The following is a 21,899-nucleotide window of genomic DNA, read 5'->3' on the forward strand; positions in this document are numbered from 1 at the left end:
ACCGTCCCTTTTTTTTCACAGCTGCCATTGTTCTTTGTGTCGCTTTTTATCTCCACTTCAGTAGCACTTCTTCAGAAAGTAGAAAAACTAAGGGACAGGAGTCTATCTGCCTGCCTAGTGAACAACTCAAAGGTTTCCCTGTTCTCTTTTTTATGTTCCTTGATCATTAAGATAAAACACCCTTTAAAGCACAACACCTCAACGAAAGACCGCTTTGGGAAAGCTATTCTAATGTATGATAGTCTAATTAATCTACTTAGATCAAACTGGGACAGCAGGCAGATAAATCCTTGGAGGTGTAATTCATCATCTTTCACAAAAAGTTACCTGAAATCTAGCCCTATATTTTTTAGAGATAAAAAGGACCATTTGGGGAAAATACTTTTGGGAGATGGAACGATGGATGGAGGAATTGCCACAACTCATGCATTCCCTACATTCATTGTATGATTTAATAGGACTACAAAATAAAATACTTTACTAATTCAATCTTTAAAATTTCTTCCAGTTTATGAAATTTATTTGATTTATTTTTCCTAGGAAACATCTTCCTAATCTGTCTTAAGGACAAAGTTATCTTATATTAATATTAATGAGGCACTTCGTAACCACAACTTGACTAAACTAGGTTGAGTTTTACAATGAAAACAACTTGTGAGTGTGTGATATTTGTTGAGGTATGTTTCACATTACATTGAACTCTGCAGTCTTACACTAGTCAATATATCCCAGCGTAATGTAACACCTTTGTACCATAATGTTAGGTTTTCCACCACCATCAACAAAACTTTATTGTTCCAGTAGATGCATTGGTGGAACTCACCCCAAGTTGCCCTGATGTATCCAACGGAGTGTGAATACATTATGTTTAAAGTGAAAACATTTGTATGATAGTGTTTGTGTGAATGGGTGAATAAGGCTGTTACTAAGGCTACGTCCACACGTACCCGGGTATTTTTGAAAACGCAGATTTTTCTATGCGTTTGCACCTTTCGTCCACACGTAAACGGCGTTTTCGGTCACTGAAAACGGAGATTTCTAAAAACGCCTGCCAGGGTGGATATTTTCGAAAACTCAGTTTTTGCATTTACGTGTGGACGAGAAAAACGGAGAAAACGGAGAAAACGCAGCGTCAAAGGTGTGCGCCTTTTGTGACGTCACACTGTGCGCCATGTTATTGTTTCGGTGAAATGAATTTCACCAATACTGTTACTGTTAATTGTACTCTGACTGAGTTTGTTTAAATGCTTACATATACACACAGTTACTGTCCCTCCACACATAGGACTGGGTTCTGCTTCTATGCCCCAGCTTTGTTTACTTTTTCCCACCGAGGCTTCTAGACTTCTGATTGGCCAACATTTCTACACGGTTAGGAATATATCGCCACCTGTTGCTTTGGCATGTTCCTAGCAGCGTTTTTCTTCATTTCTGTGTTTACGTGTGGATGGGATTATTTTTTAAAACGAAAACGGAAAATCTCCGTTTTCAAAAATACCCGTGTACGTGTGGACGTAGCCTAAGAGAGTGCTGTACAAGTACCAATCTATTTATTACTACTTTTGTTGTCATTGAATCCCCGTCCAAACTTTTTCTAAAGGTCTCTCAGATTTCTTTAGATCTGGGTACGATAATGAAAAGCAAACCTTAGACAGGAAACGGGTTCCACAGTTCTCTTCTCAGTGAGGGTCCAATCTTTGGCACCTAATTTGCAAACTCAGATTTGAAGGTGTAGTTGCACTTTATGTAACTGAGCTGTTGTTCTTATTTATTTCAGTCATGAAAGTTACTTCAAAGTGACAACTTTTGTGTCATTTGTTTGAGTGATTTACCTTTATGTAGAGAGGATGAACAGTTTAATTGACTTACAATGTCAAAAAAAAGCAAGAAATGTCAAAGGCTTTTTGACCTGACGTGAAACTTGTTGTGGACTAAGTTGGAACCTCCTTTTGACAGCTTTGTTTTTAGAGTATATTGCCTTTTTGTTATCACGAGTGTTATTTCGATAGTGAAGCTCCACTGTCACCGACTGAAAGGGGAAAAAAAGTGTGCAAAGGACATGATGCAGCAATTTGTGGTCGTTCTGCTAAAAATGGAAAGTCCACAGACAGAATGGCCCGACCAGTTTTTCCACGTGGTTCCAACAGGTGCTGGAAAATGCTGTTTGTCTGGATGCCTTTTTAAGACAAAACACTGTAGATTATAGCTTCCCTTTAGAGATTTAGTACATGTGCTTTATACAGTGTATATACAGAGATTGATGTTTATTATGTATAATGACAAAAAGAGTAAATGGATCTTTTCTCACATTTGTTTTCTTAGCCTTTATCTTTCCTGCTGGGGGGATAAAGAAAATAAATGAACGTGTAGATTGTGCCCCTCATCACTTTTGGTGTGGCTGGTTGCAAAATGCTCATGTTCTCTGCCCTAATTTCCACTGCTACTGTTGATTTGTGTATCCTGTCAGGATGCTTTGATGTATCAAAGAGATTGACCTGCTGCAGGTCGTGGTTTTCTTTCACTGAGCAGCTATTCAGTTATGCAGGCCTGGCGCCTGCCTGCACAGTGCAGTGCCCAGGCACAGGCCTGCTGGGCCTCAGGGCACTTCAGTCCTATATTCACAGCTAGACACACACACTGTAGTAGCCTCACAGTGGTGCCAGAGCAGCATTTTAAATATGCGCTTCTCTGCGGGACTTCTGGTTTGCTTCTTCGCTTGCTTCTCTGCTTTAAATCATTTGCCTGGAAGCAGACAGAGGGCTGAAGAGATATAGAACAAAATATAGAGCGTCTGTGAAATGAAAAAACCGAGTTGTTTTTGGGAGGTGTCACTGAGACAGAAAGAAATAAAACAAAACAAAACAGCACTCAGTTGAGGCTATCATCCTGTTCTGGGATCACACTCGAGCGTTTTTTTTTTTTAGCATCTTTGTTCATATGAATTGCAGAATGGGTGGAAGTGTTGATCTCTATAGGGATGTGCTGATATATCAACTGTCTGCTGCTGTCAGCCAGTATTGACTGACACTGACATATCAGCAAAACAGGCGATATATGACCAGCGTCTGTGGTCAGCATGTATATCTGCAAACAAATTTTTGCACTATCTGTTAATATTGACTAAATTGGACACTATGGATTTAGAATTTCCCTTGATCTAGCAACAGGACACTATTTACCACCTACAGCAGAACTACCACGTGCTTTTATGATGTTTTATTGTGGCTGGTATTGGATAAGGAATCCAATATCATCTTTTTAGCCATCTTCATCTCTGAATCTTTGCGGCGTGTTATTGAAATCTGGTGCTGGCATGTGGGGTCGATGTTTGTTAAACACATGAAACTACTTCATGGAATCTTGCTGCTAGGAAAGTTCACCTAATCCCCCACAGATGACCTCCCTGATTGTGGGTAATGAGGCAAGACAGGCTTTGTGCTTCCTGAGGAGCGGCCGTGGTTGTTGAGACCCCTTTTTGCTGTTTAGCTGAAGGTGTAATGATCTGTGGATGCAATTAAAACTTCAGACGAGATTTTTTTTAAATGTTTGCATCTGGAACACTTTCAAAATGCGGATTAAGAGGTTCTCACTGACCGGATAAACCAGATAAATGAGCCATTTTTGCTTGTTTGTGTTTGTCACCATCTTCTGTTTAGACCTCTGTACTGCCTTTTTTGGAAAAAACCAGAGCATTTTTCCTCTTCCATGTTAGTCCTGTATTTGGCCACTGGAGGCCAGCATGCCCAAACATTTTAGACTTGGTGCAGGACTGAGAAACCGCTCAACCATATCATTCCCATGACAGGCAGTAGTTGTTACATACCTATTTATTTAGTCAGATTAAAAAAAATAGACCTAAACAGAAAAGAATTTGAAACTGCTGCTATAAATACTGTGTCAGGTAGTCTGCTGAGGGTGCTGATGTCAGGATATTAAAAATGGTATTAACTTATAGAGATAAGTAGTGTACTATAAGTAGAATGTAGCTCTTTTTTCTTCTGCTTGCAAAAGAAAAAACACAGCTTCTATTAAAGTTTGTCAGCAAATACCATCTGCTTCATATTTCTGTTTGTATATGGTTGCCTTTATGTCAATTCCATCGCAGAACTGTGAGGTCTTTTGTCTGTAGGATTCATTGGGTCTACAAATAGTCACAATTTTTGCAGTTACAAGACTTCCAGGTACCATTTGATAATGTTTCCACATTTTACAATGCAGAATGGCAATATTATATGTATTCATGTGTATTATGTGTTGTCAGGCAGTATCTGTATTCTTGATATATCATGCTTTATTCATAGGTTTTTATAGTGATGAGACACATAACTGAGTTACATGTTTTAATGAGCCAGAATTGGTAATACTAACAGGAAGTGAAGTGATGGAGAAGCAGGGCCATGACCCTTAGGTCCCACTTTTGTGAACACAGATTCCAAAGAGAACTTTATGTTTTTTTCTGTATGGCATCTTTAAATATAGTTCATGTTTTTGTGTGTTTAGTTTTGTTTGTTTTTTGAAGCTTGCTCAGCAGAAAATAAATTGTGGAAAAGTTCAAGCACTTCAGCCTTCTTTGCTCAATCTGTAAACATTTAGTCTCTCACGAGGAAAAATGGAAGCATGTGTCCTTTGATGTTTGTCTTTGAAAGAATTGTAGCTTTTTTGGGGTTTTGCAACAATATGCGAAGAAGCTAATTGATTACCATCTGTGCTGGTTTCTTTCAGTAACCCAAAGACTCCTCTGGCATATTTATGGTAGCAGATTTCAGTTTTCTTTTTCTTTGTTTTGTTGTTTCTCTGCATCGTTGCATTACAGGTAGTTACTTGTATCAAAGTTTTAACGCAGCTGAAAGAATTTTATCCTAGAATAAGTGACCATAACTGGAGGTCAGCATGCTGTCCTTTGTTATTAAAGTGTTATATCAGGTAAAAAGATAAAGATGACCACAGATTACTTAAAAAAATCAGATTAGACAATAAAAATTTTACCTGTTTAAAAATGGACACTACGTTAGCGGTTGTGAACAGCTGGTACTTTCCATATAGTGTTACATTTGCACTGTATGATGGTACAGCAGAGCAAAAACAGACCTGTGTTAGCCACTCAGAAACATGCTGTCAGTTTAGCTCTATGACACAACTGTAACTTACACGTATGTTACAGTGGGGATCAATTTTAATGAGATGGTCAGTGGGTAGTAAGGAAATGCTGTTATGTTCAGCAGCTGAGGGTGTTCTAGCATTGGACTGTAAATAACAAATGAGTTCAGTTCAATTTAATTCAGTTGACTTTGATTTGTATAGTGCAAAATTACAACAATAATGGCCTCAATGGGCTTTGTCTTGTCTTGTAAGACTCTACAATAATATAGAGAAAACCCCCAAAATTAAATGGCCCACTTTGAGCAAGCAGTTGGTGACAGCGGGAAGGAAAAACGCCCTTTTAAAAGAAAGAAATCTTCAACTGAGCAGGTTCAGGGAGGCAAAGCCATGACTAGTTGGAGATGAAAAGATGAAGAGAGTGACACAAGACAAAAGCCACAGTAACACTAACTAATGATTAAATACAGAGAGGTGTATAAACATAGGGAGAGTGAAAAAGAAACACTCAGTGTGTAATACGAAGCCCCAAGCGGCATGGTAGTAGTGCTTCACAGCTACAGTAATCAACTATTACCATAGTAAATAACTGTTGTAGCTTTGTTACTGGAGTCTCTGTCGAGGTGTGTCAGATTGTGGAAATCTGAATGTGAAATAGTAGCAGCGTCACTTTTGTTTACATAGCGTGCACGTGTCTTACTACTGTTGTGTTTCCCCACAGATGATGCAGGGACATACTTCCCAAGTGTGAAGAGGGATCCGGGCCAGTACCTGCAGCGTTGTTCCGACTCTGTCAAGACCTGGCTGCGCAGCATGAAAAATGCTGGCCAGGTTCTGCTCCTCATCACCAGTTCCCATAGCGACTACTGCAGGCTCATCTGTGAACACATCCTGGGGTAAGACTGCCCACACCAATACTTCACAGTGGCACCTCCATTAACAAAGCTGGAACCTCATCTGCTTTGTTTACCATAACAGTCCAAATAGGGCTTTTAACCTATTCTTTTTTCATTCAACTCACTCATCCTTGACCTTTCTAAACCTGCCCAGCAGGATGCTGATGAGGTCTGTGTTTTTAAATTGTAGCGGTGGGGCTACTGTTCAAATCACTGGCTTTGTGCATTACCAGCTTCCCTCTGTCTTCACTATACAAAGTGTGGTTAGAGCCTTGTTTTTGTAGCCTAAGCCCCATTTCACACTCGATCAAGCAGCAGTACAGGGCCTTGAAACAACACAGTGTCCACGTTGCTGCTGTGTTTGGACTTAGATAAGCCCTTCTTGTTCTTTGTCGGCTCTTATCCTCTTCTCTGGCCTTGTCGATAGTTTGGTTTTTTTTCAGTCTCCATTGCTTGAAGCTGTTGCTCCATGTGAAGTTTTCAGGTTAAAGCCGTTTTGCTCTGGATGTCCTCCTCTCACACCATTTCCTGTCGTCTTCCACAGAAAGCAGAGGCCTGTCTGAGTGTGTGTGTTTGACACACACTCAGACCTTTACAAGGTCAGCAGATTTCTGTTGTAAGACTTAGAAATTAGGCTGAAGTGGTTTAGGGAGGAGTGTTTGTGCTGATTGAGGTAGTTGGCTTCAACATCCTACTTGGTTGTCTTACAGCCAAAGTTTGTGTATTCTTCCAGGGAAATGTGTTGGTGGGTCATGTCAGCACATGATGTGTGATATGTTAAGAAAGCACTTTATTGAGAAACGGGGCTTCTCCTTTGTCATCATGCCACCGTCCTTTTCAAGAGAAAATCGTCACTGGCCCACAGTAGTTGCTGTGTGGCAAATAGTGGCTGAACACCAATGACACGAGGCTGTCAGAAATAGCACAGGAAAGCCAGCTCTGTCCAACAGGAGAGTACAAGCTAATACTGACCAACCTGTCCAGTGAAGTGGGCATTACTATTTGGTACAATTGGATGAAGACTTTTTTTATAAGAAGAATAGCATCATTTCATGATTCTGTGAGTGTTTATTCCACTGACTAAGCATGTTTTCTGGTTTATATAAAGTACTGAAAGTTGAGATGTTTATCCATTTTCTTCGGCTAATGTGGGAGTGGGTCATATGGGCAGCCAAAACTGAATTTAAAAAAAATTGAACTTAATTTTTTTAAACATGCACTTTTCAAAGAGGTTTTTACATGTCCACTTAGGTGGACAACATACGTTTTGACTTATGAATTTGACAAACTACTAAAATAAAATGTGAAAGAACTATAACATAACAAAAATATTTTTTATATATATTTTAAATATATTTTATAACAATATATGTAACAAATATTTATTAATCCTTTATTTATCCAGGTAAAAAATCTCATTGAGATTAAAAATCTCATTTCCAAGAGAGACCTGGCATCATAGCAACAAAAGTCACATACCACATAGGTATATATAAATATAAATATAATATATATATATAAATATAACAAATATAACCCTGTCACCCAGTGAGTGGCAGGGTATGGAGTGACACAGCAGTGTCCAATGTAGTGGTTTATATGCAAGTATACTATCAACACAGACACAAATACAAGAAAACCGCCTTTGAATAGCTGTCCACTGTAGTGACCACTATGCATGAAAGGGTTAAACTCCTTGTCCCTGACCCAGTGTAGGCAGTTTGGGGATGGCCCTTCCTTTTCCAAAGTCACACATCACTGTCTGACTTTCCCATAAACACACTCCTAAACCTCATGGAAAGCCTTCCCAGAAGAGCTAAAGCAGTTATAGTTGCAAAGTGTGGATCACAATTATATTAATATATTTTTCAGTACAAATAGACTTTTGAGTTCTGAATTATGATTGTTAAAATGTGCAGAAACCCATTTTTGCCACGGTTATATACTGTACTGTACTATAATGAGCACTTTTGTCATGAAGCAATTAAAGCTTGGCACATACTAATATTTATGTCTTGCTTCATGAGCCACTTGTTGGCTTCTCTCCTTATAAGGAAGATTCTTCCTCATAAACATGTATACTAAAGTCCTCATGACTGTAGGTCGGTGTTTACTTTAGTCTGCATTTCTTCACTGTTTATTGCTCTGTGTTTTCTATCATCTGTATCATCTGATTGTTTAGACTCATTCAGCCTCACTGTGTGCACTTGTGTACTTGGATGCTTTCCACGAGTTGTCGAGTCTAAAGAGTTTTCTCTGGCTGTTACAGGAAGGACTTTGAGGAACTATTTGACATCATTATCACAAATGCCCTTAAGCCAGGATTCTTCTCCTTGGTGCCCCAGCAGAGGCCCTTTAGAACCCTTGGTAAGTAAAAGATCACCGCACCCATTTCTCAGTTATTTAAGCCTTGAAAACATCTGTAGAAAAGGCTCAAATATATAACTTTTGCACCGACTGGAGGTTTCAAAATGTTGTTAAATGTTACATTAAAATATTATTATGATTTCAAATATATAAAAATAATAATCTGTCACTTTAAAGAGTACCATCACATAAAACGTACTTTTAATTAAACAAAAACAAAACATCTTTTTTCAATTATCTTGTACGTGTTTGTCATATTGTGTAATTACTGCTGCATGTCTGCAATTGAATATATTGGCTTTGCCACATTAAACAGCAAAGTTGCATCATTTTGAGTCCAATGATCTGGTAATACTTTTTAAGGAATGGTGTTGTGTAAGTTTACTGTAGCTGACCTCTGTAATATGAATGTTTCAGGACATATAAGAGTGTACGTTAGTGGTTATTAACACCGACTTATTGGGTGTGGTTTCTGGACATTTTCAGTTTAAGCCAAAGCTTAATTACAGATGTAAAAAGCTCCTCCAGACCATTCCCTGTGGATGATTTGACTAAAACAGGTCAAACTACACTGGCTCATGTTTAGTTTGCAATTGAGAGTGTTTAAAGGATTGACAAACCCACTGGTTTTGGATTCTACATTATGAAAGTGACCTTATTTGAAAAAAAGAGGGTAGAATGCAAGTTTATCAGCCAAGAATATCAAGCTTGGCTAGTCACCAAAACTAAAGGGCAAGGGAGCCTTGACCTCCTTGGCTCACTTGTGACCTCAGTAAACACATTCCTAAGGCGAGAGGCGGCGTACACCCTGGACAGGTCGGCAGTCTATCACACAGAGACAGACAAGCATTCGCACTCACAGTCACACCTATGGACAATGTAGAAATATTAATTAAGCTAACCCCAATAATTGCTTATGTTTGGACTGTGGGAGGAAGCCATAGTACCCGGAGATAACCAGATGGTGGAGTTCTTTCTGACGTCAACTGTTCTAACCCCACACCTGTGCTGCTCCATTTACAACAGGCTTTTATTACTTTATTAGTCTATTGATGGGAATGAGAGCTTACTCCAGCTATAACCACCACAGATTTTACATTTAACCTGAATATTATAAACAGCTGTGCGTTCTGTTATTGACAGCACTATCTGCAGCTTCCATGTAGCTTCTCCTACCTGCCCCAACCCCAGACATCTGCTCCTAGATGCTGGTGGTGAAGGCGTGTCCTGGGACAGGGGTTGTTTCCTGGTATGCTCCCCATGTCTGGATTATCTGGCTGCCAGCAAGAAGACTGGGGATGCATTATGTGTGAAGACGGGATGATCCACTCACTGAAATATTCTCTGCCTCGCCCTTAGCTTTGCCACGCTGGCAGAAGTAGCATCGGCATCTGGCCTCTATTCTTTCTTTTTTTTTAAACTGAAATCGTTGCTTCTTGTTCTGCACTCTTGACATATTCTCATTTTTATTGGCCAATAAAGTTTATTTAGAACACTTCAAATTTATTACACTAGAGCTGATGTTTGAAGACCCGCCAAGCATGCTCAATTCATTGTCATGAAGGTGAGCGCGCAGAGCTGATCATCAGCTCGTAAATGATTGGTTTAAGAACAACGTCCACTTTCCTTCTATATTCTGAAGACATTCAGATTCACAAATTGCATTTACTTCCTCATCATCTGCAGATTAGGTAACACTACATAAAAGTACTCTACAAGTACCTGGATGGTGTACTTGTAGATGGCCCTACTGGTGGTGGTCAGAGGGCCCGGTGGCGCCAGTGTCCAGCAGCCTCGCCTCTGTCGGTGCACCCCAGGGCAGCTGTGGCTACAATGTAGCTTGCCATCACCTGTGTGTGAATGGGTGAATGACTGAATTTAGTGTAAAGTGCCTGTCATTCTGGGACAGGATAGTTTTATCTGTTCAAATTCGTCAGTTTCTGAAGCCTGAAAGTCGTCACCAGTAGAAGAAAAAACTGGTGTTACAGAAACAGGACTTCTTAAGAGCTGCTGCTTATCTCAGCTGCACCATTTGCACTGCTCTGAATCCAAACCACATGACCCCATCACTCTCATACCCCAGTGTCCTTGCAGCTGAGTATACACGTGTGCATGAGTATTCGCAGATGTTCAGGTGCTCATCCCTCGTCTTACTGTTTTTTCTCTCCTGTCAAAATGTTTCTAGCATATTTAACCTGAGTTTGAACTCGCTCTGTGGAACACTGTCTTTTTTATCGCAGAGGGTGAAGGACTCCTTTTATCATTATGCTGCTGCTGGGTTTTAGATGCAGTGAGCCCTCTATCCTGCTTCACAGAGAGGAGAGTGTAAATTCAGACAGGGAGCAAGCGTTTGCCATTGTTTAGGTTGACTAAGGAGGCTTACTGCAGAAAGTCAAACAGTCATATAGTATATAGCAGCTTCAGAAAGTTTTCTTTTTGCACATTTGCATTTTCACAAAGTTTATTTTAGCAAAAAAAACTGTAAGAAAATACATACTTAAAGCTGTGAATTAGTTTTTTATAACTATATGAAATATTTACAGTATAAATGTGTAAAATTACAGGATATTTTCTGTAATTTTACACATTTATTTCTTACAATTTAAACTCAAACAGTCAGTTATTGAAAATGATCTATAGGAAGCTGCCCAGCATTGTTAAATGTGATGTTGTGATCATCGTGCAGTTAATCATTACTGAAACATTGGGGATTACATGTCTGTATCCCAGTTCCACTTTTGCTTATTATCTGCACTAACAAACAGCTTCTCTAGAAGGAACTTCTTTGCTAACATCAAACCTGTAGCCAACCAGTGGAAAACTCTTATTCGCGTTGTTATTCACAAGCTCTGTATTCTGAAAATGACACGGGTGTTTTACCTCCACAGAACCATGGCTCTGACTTTTCGGAGAGAAAAGATGAGATTTGTTAATACCTTGGCTGACAAGTGGTGTTTGTTAAGGTTGGATTGAAACAAGAGGGGCATGGCTGGATCTGAATATGGCAGTCTTCACTGTGCTGCTTTCATTCGTAGTCTGATTTTCCCCTTCAGTGCTGAGCTGAGATAAGGGCTGCCGAAATGCAGTTTCTATCAACAGCAGCTCACGTCTTTGTAGAGTCATGGAATACTTGGAATCAAGTTACCAAACTAAACCAAACAGAAACTTCAGAGGTTTTCTACCATTTCGATTGTCTTTTTTTTTTTTTTTACTTTTTATTTTATTTATTTGAACAACTCACTTGTCCATTACGCATACAGTTTCTTCAGAATAACAGAATACAAAGAGGGTCACAAACTCAAGACAGTGAAATTAGAAAGAAAAAGGAACAAACAAATATATGTATAAAAATATAAATACATATATAATAATAATTAGAAAAATAAGATAAAGTAAAACAAAAGAAAAAAGAAAAATAGGAAACATGCCTGTGGTGTCAAACATTTCCATCGTTCATTTCACATTCTTTTCTTTTTTTCTTTTTTTTTGTATGCCCATCTTCATTCAGTTCAGTCTTTGTTTTCTTTTCTTCTGCTGTACGTCAACCATTTTCCCCAGTTCTTCAAAAAGCGTTCTTCCTTTAATTTTAGTTTATGTGTAAAGTTCTCCATCTTCATAATGTCCTCCACAATTGCTACCCACTGCTGCTTTCCTGGTGTTTCTGTCTTAAGCCAGTTTTTGGTGATGGCCTTCTTTGCTGCCAAAAGGAGAATCTTTGTCGCATGGAGTCACACAAACCACCTGCAACTCAACACCTCAAAGACTAAGGAACTGGTTGTGGACTTCGGGAGGTCCAGAGAAGGTCCACTGCCGGTTCAGATAGAGGGAGAGGAGGTGGAGGTGGTCAACAAGTACAAGTACCTCGGGCTGTGGGTGGACAATAAACTGGACTGGTCATGCAACACAGAGCACCTGTATAAAAAAGCACAAAGCCGACTGTACTTCCTCAGGAGGCTGAGGTCTTTTAACATCTGCAGGAAGCTCCTGAGGATGTTTTACCAGTCGGTGGTTGCTGGAGTACTTTTCTATGCTGTGGTGTGCTGGGGGAGCAGCACAGCAAAGAGGGACTCATCCAGGCTGGAGAAACTGATCAGGAAGGCTGGCTCTGTGGTCGGCATGAAGCTGGACACTCTGGTGACAGTGGCAGAGAAAAGGACATTAAAGAAACTGCTGGACATTATGAACAATGCTGGGCATCCTCTACACACGGCCATAAACAATCAGAAGAGTCTGTTCAGTGACAGGTTGCTTCTCCCCAAGACAAGAACTAACAGACTTAAAAACTCCTTTGTCCCACACGCCATCAGACTGTTTAACTCCTCTCTGGAGGGGAGAGGGAGGGGAAACAGGAGGACAAAGGAGGGGGGAACAACTAAGCTGTAGTGCCTCTTCACCTCACTGTACAATACCTTGTGCAATACTTTTTGTAAATAGTCAACAGTGCAATAGACTCAATACTTGAAATGTGCAATTCACTTGTATTTTTATTTTTTATTCCTATTTATTCTATTTATCCCCTTTGTATATTTTATTTATATTTGTCTCTGTATTTATATGTGTGTGTGTGTGTGTGTGTGTATATATATATATATATATATATATATATATATATATATATATATATATATATATATATATATATATATATATATATATATATATATATATAACAATTCTGTAACTGTAACTTCGGTCGTTGCTGTGCTTCTTTTGGAAGTCGAATTTCCCAGAGGAACCCACCCGAGGGATTAATAAAGTTCTATCTTATCTTATCTTAATCTTAGCCAGGTAACGATCCTTTACATCTACAGTACCTTCCAAGTACCCTAGATACAAAACAAGGCAGGTTCTAGGAATAATATAACCTAATATATCACAGAGAGCCGAGTGAATTTTAACCCAGAAAGTGTGAATTTTTCTGCATTTCCAGAAAATGTGCTTATGGTCTGGTTCATCCCATCCACACAGCCTCCAACATTGTTTTTGTGTATTGGTTTGTTTATTTTTAATCTTAGGTGTAATAAAATAGCGAATTTGATTTTTCCAGATGAATTCTCTCCACCTCAATGAGTGAGTTGTATTCTTATGTTCTTTCCATGTTTCATACCACACCCTCGCAGTGATTTCTTCACTCAGCTCTCTTTCCCATTTTACTTTAACATATACAGTTGATTCCTGTCTTGAGTCCATCAAACATTTGTATAGGGTAGACACTGATTTTGGAATAACACTTTTATATGCCAGTATAATTATTTTTATAATAGGATGGATTTTGTCTTCCTTTATTTTTATGTTTTTATTAACGTAATCTCTCACCTGTAAGTATCTGAAAAAATCCTTGTTTTTTAAGTTGTATTCCCGTTTTAATTCTTCAAAACTTTTAATTTCTCCTTTTTTGATTAATAAACAAATTGCTGTGATTCCCTTTTCATTCCAATTTTTAAAACCAAGATCCAATTTTCCTGGTCCAAATTCTTCATCGAAGGCTATCCATTTTAGCAAACCAAGCTCTTTACCAATTCTGAACTCCTTTACTGTATCATACAATACATTTAATGTAAAGGATATTATTGGATTCCTATCTTGGTCTTTAGTTACGTATTCAGGGATCTTTTTTATACCCATGTTTGTTTGAATTGGGACATTGAGTGTGGAGAGCTCCACATCCTTCCAGCGAGCCCCATAATCATCACTACACCAATATGTTATCTGGCGTATCTGTGCAGCACGAAAATATTCTTTTAAATTAGGAAGCGACATTCCTCCTTTCTCCTTAGTAAGCTGTAAAGTAGTGTATCGTACCCTTGGCCGCTTGCCTTCCCAGACAAATCTAGATATATACTTATCCCATTCTGAGAATTGGGTTTCAGGTATGCTTATCGGAAGAGAGAGGAATAAATATAGCAATCATGGTAAGATATTCATCTTTATCACATTTATCCTGTCACTAAATCCTAACGGATATGTATTCCATCTTTCCATATCCTGCCTTATACATTTGAAGAGATGCAAATCTAGCCCGATTAATAGCACTGTAATTTAATCCTCTGAGGTCGACATCCTCATCAGTCGCAACCCAAATTCAAATTCTTAGCCTGGGCTATCAGAATATGTCATTTTTCGTGGTTGCATGATTTTCATTAAAATGCTCTTCCAAATTTTGGCAATTGAGGAAATAAGAAAATAATTATTCCAACTTTTTTCAAAAAAGTCCATTTTGGACTTTGAAATAGAGGGTGAGGGTCGTGTTGGGGTTAGATTTACAACCTATGATCAACTCAGAGGGTTAAAAGGTTGAATGATTCTGAAGACCTAGTAAAGAATCATAAAGTAATTTAAAAGACAAATTAGAGCTGAGGATAAGATGCTATTTGTACTTCCCTGTTCTGTTTTTTCACAAACACTGAGATTTACTCTTTGTTTCCCTGCACAAATGACGCTGTACCTCTGCCACTGAGTTGTGTGGTTTTGTCCTGGATTACTGGAGGTTTTGCTGGTGTGTCTGCTCCTGCAGCAGCTGGCGTGTTGGTCAAACTGCTGCGACTGTTTTATATTACCCATTTTTGCTTGTGCAGTGAACGATGTGGAGGAGAGCGAAGGTCTGCCATCGCTGGACAAACCCGGCTGGTACTCCCAGGGCAACTGGCCACACCTCCACGAGTTGCTCAAGAAAATGACGGGGAAACCAGAGCCCAAGGTACACAAACCACCTCATACACTACAGCAGGCAGCCAGAGCTCTGGCTCACTTTGAGGTTAGCTCCAACTTCAGCTTTTGGCAGGCACTGAAAGAGATGAAGGCTTCATGATAAATACGCTCAGGGAGATTCACACTAGAGTGATGAAGAGGAGGAACATGGCCCCTGGCATGACTGTTGACAAGGCAGGGGTGTGACAGCATGCTGAGAATTCACTGATAGAGCCAGTATAAGCCATTCTTAGAGACACTTCTTTCCCTCAAGAAAACAACAGTTAACCAACATTCAGTCCCACACAACAGTGGTTTGTTTAATTGACAAGACTAAGGGAAACCTTATTTTTTGTCATGTACATACAGATATATTTATGACTTCTCAAATTAAACATGGAAAAAATTAGCTAAACTAACTAAATACTGTGGTCAACTCCAGCCAAGTACCTCTGGCTTCAGACTTTTCTAAATGCTTGGCTTCAGACTTTTTCTTCCAAGGAGCCACGGTTTTTTTTACATTTTTAAAGTGGTCTAGAGCAGCGGTGTCCAACTCCAGGCCTCAAGAGCCGTTGTCCTGCAGGTTTTAGATGTGTCCTTGATCCAACACAGCTGATTTAAATGGCTAAATTACCTCCTCAACTTGTCTTGTAGTTCTCCAGAGGTAATGAACTAATCATTTGATTCAGGTGTGGTGACCCAGGGTGATATCTAAGGCTGCGTTCACACTGCAGGCGAAAGCGCATCAAATCCGATTTTTTTGACCCTATGCGACCCATATCCGATCATGGTATGACAGTGTGAACGGCACAAATCCAATATTTTCAAATCCGATCTGGGTCACTTTCGTATGTTGTACTGAATCTGATACATACCCGATGTTTCAGAAAGCGACTGCTGTGTGAACGGTCAAGTCGCATTAAATCTGTCTTTTACATCACTGACACAAGACAGACGCCAATTATCAAGCGCCCGATAAGACATCGCGAACGCTTCCTGGCCATCCGGTGAAACTGTTGGGAAGACAACGTTGGAGAAATGTTAACATTTTATTTATACTGCATAATCTGCAGATTCTGACAGAAATCTGCAACTATCCTTTGAAGCACCGCTCCTCTCTAAAACAGCAATAAGGATCATTATTAGGTTATCTACATTATTATGTAAATAACAAAATAACTTAAAGCAAAAATTGGGAAACGTGAAGTCCGAAGTCTTTATATTAAGGGCCATCAGTCAAACAATATTGTTTGCTCTGGGTCTAAACAGAGCGCGTTGTGTGTGACATCTTCTTTTGCGCATGCGGCCGCTTTGAGCGTTCACACTTGAGAGCGTTTGCTGTCGCATTTTATTTGTAGTGTGAATGAGCAGACAAAAAAATCGGATTTGATCAAAAAATCGGAATTGAGCATTAAGACCTGCAGTGTGAACGTAGCCGAAAACCTGCAGGACACCGGCCCTTGAGCCCTGGAGTTGAACACCCCTGGTCTAGAGTATTAGTTCTCCAGGCTTTTTGAAGGTCTTTTAAAGTCTTTGGACTTTGGCTGGTTTTTCACGCATTTTCATTCCAGTTCTTGTGCTTCATCATTTTAAGAGGAATTCTCTTTTTTTTTATTGTTTTAAAAGCCATTTTATACTCACTTATGAATCATTCGAGCATATAAAAAGTACTGTTGCGAAACATATAATTTGTTCCCATTTATTTAGTCGATTGTATGTAAAGTGCCAACAATAGAACTGTTTGACAGGTGTAAAACAATATTTTTGCACTACCGTATTTTTCGGACCATAAGGCTCATCGGATTATAAGGCACACTGTCAATGAACGGGTCTGTTTTCATACATAAGGTGCACCGGATTATAAGATGCACTAAGCAAAACAAAACAGTCAGATATGTCAAACTTCACTCAACTCATTCTTCTTGTTCCTCCACTTCCGTACCATTGATTCATTAATGTTGAATTCTCTCGCAGCTGCTCTATTCCCATGTTGTTGCAGTATATTAATGACTAACCTCATATTGTGGATGGATTATCTCAGTTGTTCTCCTGACTGAAGTTTGGTCTGTTTACAGCATCCTGCCTTGTGATTGCATTTGTCCCACACCATTGGGAACCCTCACGTTAACTTTTATCGAGTGGATAAAAGTTAGCGTTCATGCTCCAGCTTCACTGTGTTTATGTTATGCTAACATAGCTGTGTAGCGATCATGTAGCACATCATTATATTCCAGCTAGTCTAACTTCAGTAACCCTACAAAAGTCACTGCTGTTTAGTTTTCTGTCTTCAGTTATGTTGGAAGTGATAGCAGAGCTGTACGTTTTAATTTTTCACAAATCTCTCAGTCAGAACATGCTATATGATGTTTAGGTGGAAACTAGCAAGCTAACTTCTTGCTAACTTCTAACTCCGTTAAATGTAATAAATTTTGTTGTCATGGATGCGTGGATGTTAAATTTAATTGTTATACCTGGTAAAGTGGCAATGCTGATCATTTTATTAAAAACGAAATAATTTAGACAGTTTTTCCACTCTCAGTGATGCCACCGTGTTCGTTTGACTTCGGGACCTTAAGTGGAGTTTGGACCCGGATTACTCCGCAAGGCTCCTGACTACGGTAGCCGTAATGCTCCAACAATCCATCAAGCGGTGCAGCTTCGTAGCTTACCAAAGTTGTACTAAAACATTTTTTGACAGACTTTTGAGCGCCGTGTACCACATAAAATCGGTTCAACATCAATAAGCACAACCAGAATTCACACATAAGGCACACTGTTGATTTTTTAGAAAGTCTACTGAATGTGGGATCACCTCGATTGCGAAAAGAAAGATAGAATAAAAAAGGAGTATCCAGAAGTTTTGGGGCATCCTTGAAGAAACTTGAAGAACTATTCCTGAAGACTCCTACAAGATATTTACAAGAAAGCTTGCCCAAGTAAGATGAGGCTGTGTTAAAGAATAAAGGTGGTCATACCAAATGCTGTAGAACTAAAACAAAACCGAATAGAAAGGATAGACAGAAAGGATCAAAAATAATTGGATAATTGACTGACAAGTAGTGCTACTTTACAACTGTTTATTTCCCCCACATTAATTGTATTTCGGATTAAAATCTTGCTGACTACTCAAAAAGCTTTGTGTTGACTCATTTGTAGAATAAGACAAACATTTATTTGTATTGTTTGTTTTTATGGATAAAATAGTATTTGCTGCTCTCTTTGGTAGTTGACAGTCTTGAAAATGAGATTTTCAACCTTAATTAAACCTTTATGTGATCACTTAAAGGATATATTAAATAAAACCTAATAAACAATCTAAGAAGCTTTAGGGATTAGCCAAATATACAACTTTCTAGATTTCTTTCTCTATGAAAATAACTTTTTAAAATTTCAATTAAATACTTCATATACTTCATTAAATACTACGTATGTCAAAAGATTTTACACCAGATACCGTCACCTGACCCAATTAACCAAGTTTGGAATTGTCACTCGGAGTCCCCTAGCTTATGATCTGCTAGGGCCAGATAATAAGGATCTACAGACAAGATTTTAGTTGGGAGGGAACAAGATCAGAAATGACAATGGTTGGATGTAAACGTGAATATTTTGGCAGCACGGTGGCACGATGGTTAGCACTGTTGCCGCACAGCAAGAAGGTCCTGAGTTCAATTCCACCATCAGGCCGGGGTCTTTCTGTGTGGAGTTTGCATGTTACTCTCCGGGTACTCCGGCTTCCTCCCACCGTCCAAAGACATGCAGCTTGTGGGGATAGGTTGATTGGATAATCCAAATTGCCACTAGGTGTGAATGTCCGAGTGAATGTGAGTGTGAATGGTTGTCTGTCTCTATGTGTTAGCCCTGCGACAGACTGGTGACCTGTCCAGGGTGTACCCCGCCTTTCGCCCTATGACAGCTGGGATAGGCTCCAGCGCCCCCCGCAACCCTGAAAAGGATAAGCAGAAGCGAATGGATGGATGGATGAAAACTATCAAATAAAGTAGGTATTTATAAGACAATAGCTTATATTTGGTGTCTGGTAAGTAATGCAGCTGTCTTCCAGACAAATAAGCTTCCATCTGTGTGAAATTATGAAATTGTATCAGAAAAACAAGCAATAAAGTGGCATCAAAGCAACAGTTTAGTCAAAAACAGGGCACAGGACACAACTACATAAAAGGAAAAATGCCAGACAAAATAGACCAGAAAAAATGCTGACTCATCTCTGCTCTCAACAGTCTAACTACAAGCCAGCCACAAAACTCCCATTAGACGTTACAATGAAAGCTTTTTGGCTTGTGGCTTTTTGTAGAGAGAAGAGCTGTCCCATACTGGAATGCATCTAAAGGAAAAAGCTGTTAAATAATCCAGTGTGTCTGTGTATGCTCACAGGGATGTATAATTGTGTCTAAAAGGACCTAATTTGGAACAATCATGTCCCTTTAAATTTGATAGATTTTCACATAATACAATGAAATATAAATATGTATGCTCAATGATTACACTTGAATGTTCTACAAGCAATTAATAATGTATGTTATCCATCTATTTTCTTCTCCTTGTCCGGGACAAGGAGAAGAAAATAGATGGGCTCCATCTCCTTTTCCGAGACGGAGCCCACACCTCCGTCTCCGTAGCCACCTACTCTAGTTTGTCCGAGGGAACACCAAGGTATTCCCAGGCCAGCCAAGAGATGTAATCTCTCCAGCATGTCCTGGGGCTTTCTACCAGTGGGACATGCCCTGATGAATCCGAAAGAATAACATCATCTGCAAAAAGCAGAGATGCGATTCCGAGAGCACCCAAGTGGAAGCCTTCCATCACTTGGCTACGTCTGGCTATTCTGTCAATAAAATTATGAACAGAATCGGTGACAAAGGAACTCAGGGTGAACCTCATCTACCTCAGGGACCCTGGTGCCATGTGCACTTATGGACACTTTTGTGTTCGAACATGGTGTTCATTAAGGACAAACTGTGGTTTGATCAGGCAGACCATTCTTTCCAATCAAGCCCCTCCAGGTCTCGGTGTTGTTGCCCACATGAGCATTAAAGTCTCCCAGTAAGAAAACAGAATCCCCAGGTGGAGCACACTCAAGCAACCCACCCAGGAACTCCAAAAAGGCAGGTACTCTGAACTGTCGTTTGGCAGATAAGCGCAGATGACAGTTAGGATCTGTTCCCCAACCTGTTCCCTTGATCTTACGCTTATAAGGGTCTTCTAAATTGCTCTTTGTCTGGTCTCTCATGCAGGACCAATTTGCCATAGGAGACCCTATCAGAGGGCAAAAGCCAGCCGCCAGAACATCAGAACCCTGGGACACACACTGTGACATTGTGATGTTAAGACAAGAACTTTGACAGTGGCTTTGTTAGTGGCTGGGCAAATGGGGTTTAACACCACTGACAGGCAACCACAATTTATACTGATTTTTCAGAAAGCTCACAATTGATCCAAGTAAACACTTAAAAAATTTAACACGAGTATAACTGTTTTTGGACATTTATTCAGAAATGTGAAATGTGATTTTCGCTCACATAATTGTACACATTGAAATATAAATCAATGTGTGTGAAATATAAATCTTCTACTACGGTTGTTGTGGTATGGTGATGTATAAATTTTTAGCACTTTATGATTTCCTATGAAGCTTTCTTGCTTTTGGAAATAAGAGGAATAAGGAAATCTGTAGTTTAGCTGCCAACAATGCCTTAAGAACCATAAGAGCATGTAACTTTTCTTTTAAAAATAATCAGATAAACTTTTTCTATCTAAACTGACAAAATAATTTAGGGCAGGAGAAATGATCTGTAATAGATCAGGCACAGCCAGCACTGCACTGGGCAAACCCAAGTCCAGGTAGTAATACTCATCACCATCCACATCGAAAGTTCCTCTTCCCCCTCCTCCCACTCCTGTGCTCAATGCTCCCCCTGTTCCTCAGCCACGTGGAGAAAGCTCTTGTGGAATTTAGTGTCAACCTGCACTTATAGCTGCTTTAAAGACTCCTCTGGGTTGACCTGAGGCACTCTGTATTTTCAGTTCTCTCCACTTTCACCTGACAGGACTTAAGGCAGGTGGCTTGAATAGAGGCATTCAAGGAAGATTACAATTGACTTACAGGACACTGCTGAAACTACTGGGGTTGTGACTGGACTGATCGGACATGATCAGACAGGTTCTTTGGGTATGGGTAGTTCATTCTGTGTTCCCTGTGTTGTTTTGGGAAAAGCGGCACAGGTTAAAAAGGAAAAAAAACAACATGTGTACTGATTCTGCTGACAGTATTTCACAAGTTAAGAGAAATGTCTGGTTTCTGAGAGTGTAACTGACAAAATGTCTGTTGCCCCCACCCCCCTTATGCTCCAGGCTCCATGCTGCCTGTAGCACAATGGCCTCATTAAGGTCATTCTATATGTTTGCATTGCCTGATTGCCTGATAAAAGAACTACAGACCCACATGGCTGATTCTCATAACTTGACCAAGGGGAAACTTTCATGTGCAGCTTTTTGCCATGAAGGAATCCCATTGGATTCCTAGTCTTTCACCTGCAAACTTTATATTAATACTAGATTTTCTGGTTGGCTTTCAACTTACATAATGAGGCATGACCAGATAAAGTTCCATGCTTACATGTTCTGCAGAATTCATCCTGAAAAACTTTGGTATTATAAGATGGCACGTCAAGTAACTTTGAATTCAATTCTACTTGTATAGCATTTTAATTAATTTGCACCAGATAACCTGTACACTGGAGAGGAACTGCATCTCACTAATTTAGGAGGTCTTCATTTAGTCTGGAAAAAGAGTTTGTTGCTCTAATAAGTCTTATAATAATAATAATAATAATA

At 39.5% G+C, this 21,899-nt stretch overlaps 1 protein-coding gene across 1 annotated transcript in view; it reads left to right on the forward strand.

Annotated features, from left to right (window-relative positions):
* nt5dc1 (5'-nucleotidase domain containing 1) overlaps window positions 1-21,899 on the forward strand; it is a 76,515-nt gene that overhangs the window by 37,985 nt on the left and 16,631 nt on the right. Inside the window, exons 7-9 of the mRNA XM_086262907.1 lie at window positions 5,819-5,993; window positions 8,263-8,360; window positions 14,936-15,057. Of these exons, the coding sequence (XP_086119033.1) occupies window positions 5,819-5,993; window positions 8,263-8,360; window positions 14,936-15,057 (395 nt within the window). The remainder of the gene's footprint in view (window positions 1-5,818; window positions 5,994-8,262; window positions 8,361-14,935; window positions 15,058-21,899) is intronic.

The sequence above is a fragment of the Aulonocara sp. 'chitande type north' Nkhata Bay genome, linkage group LG15, assembly GCF_057382095.1.
Source record: "Aulonocara sp. 'chitande type north' Nkhata Bay isolate Kocher_YH1m ecotype deep benthic linkage group LG15, A_spYH_male_GT1.1, whole genome shotgun sequence".
In the NCBI taxonomy this organism is placed as follows: Eukaryota; Metazoa; Chordata; class Actinopteri; order Cichliformes; family Cichlidae; genus Aulonocara; species Aulonocara sp. 'chitande type north' Nkhata Bay.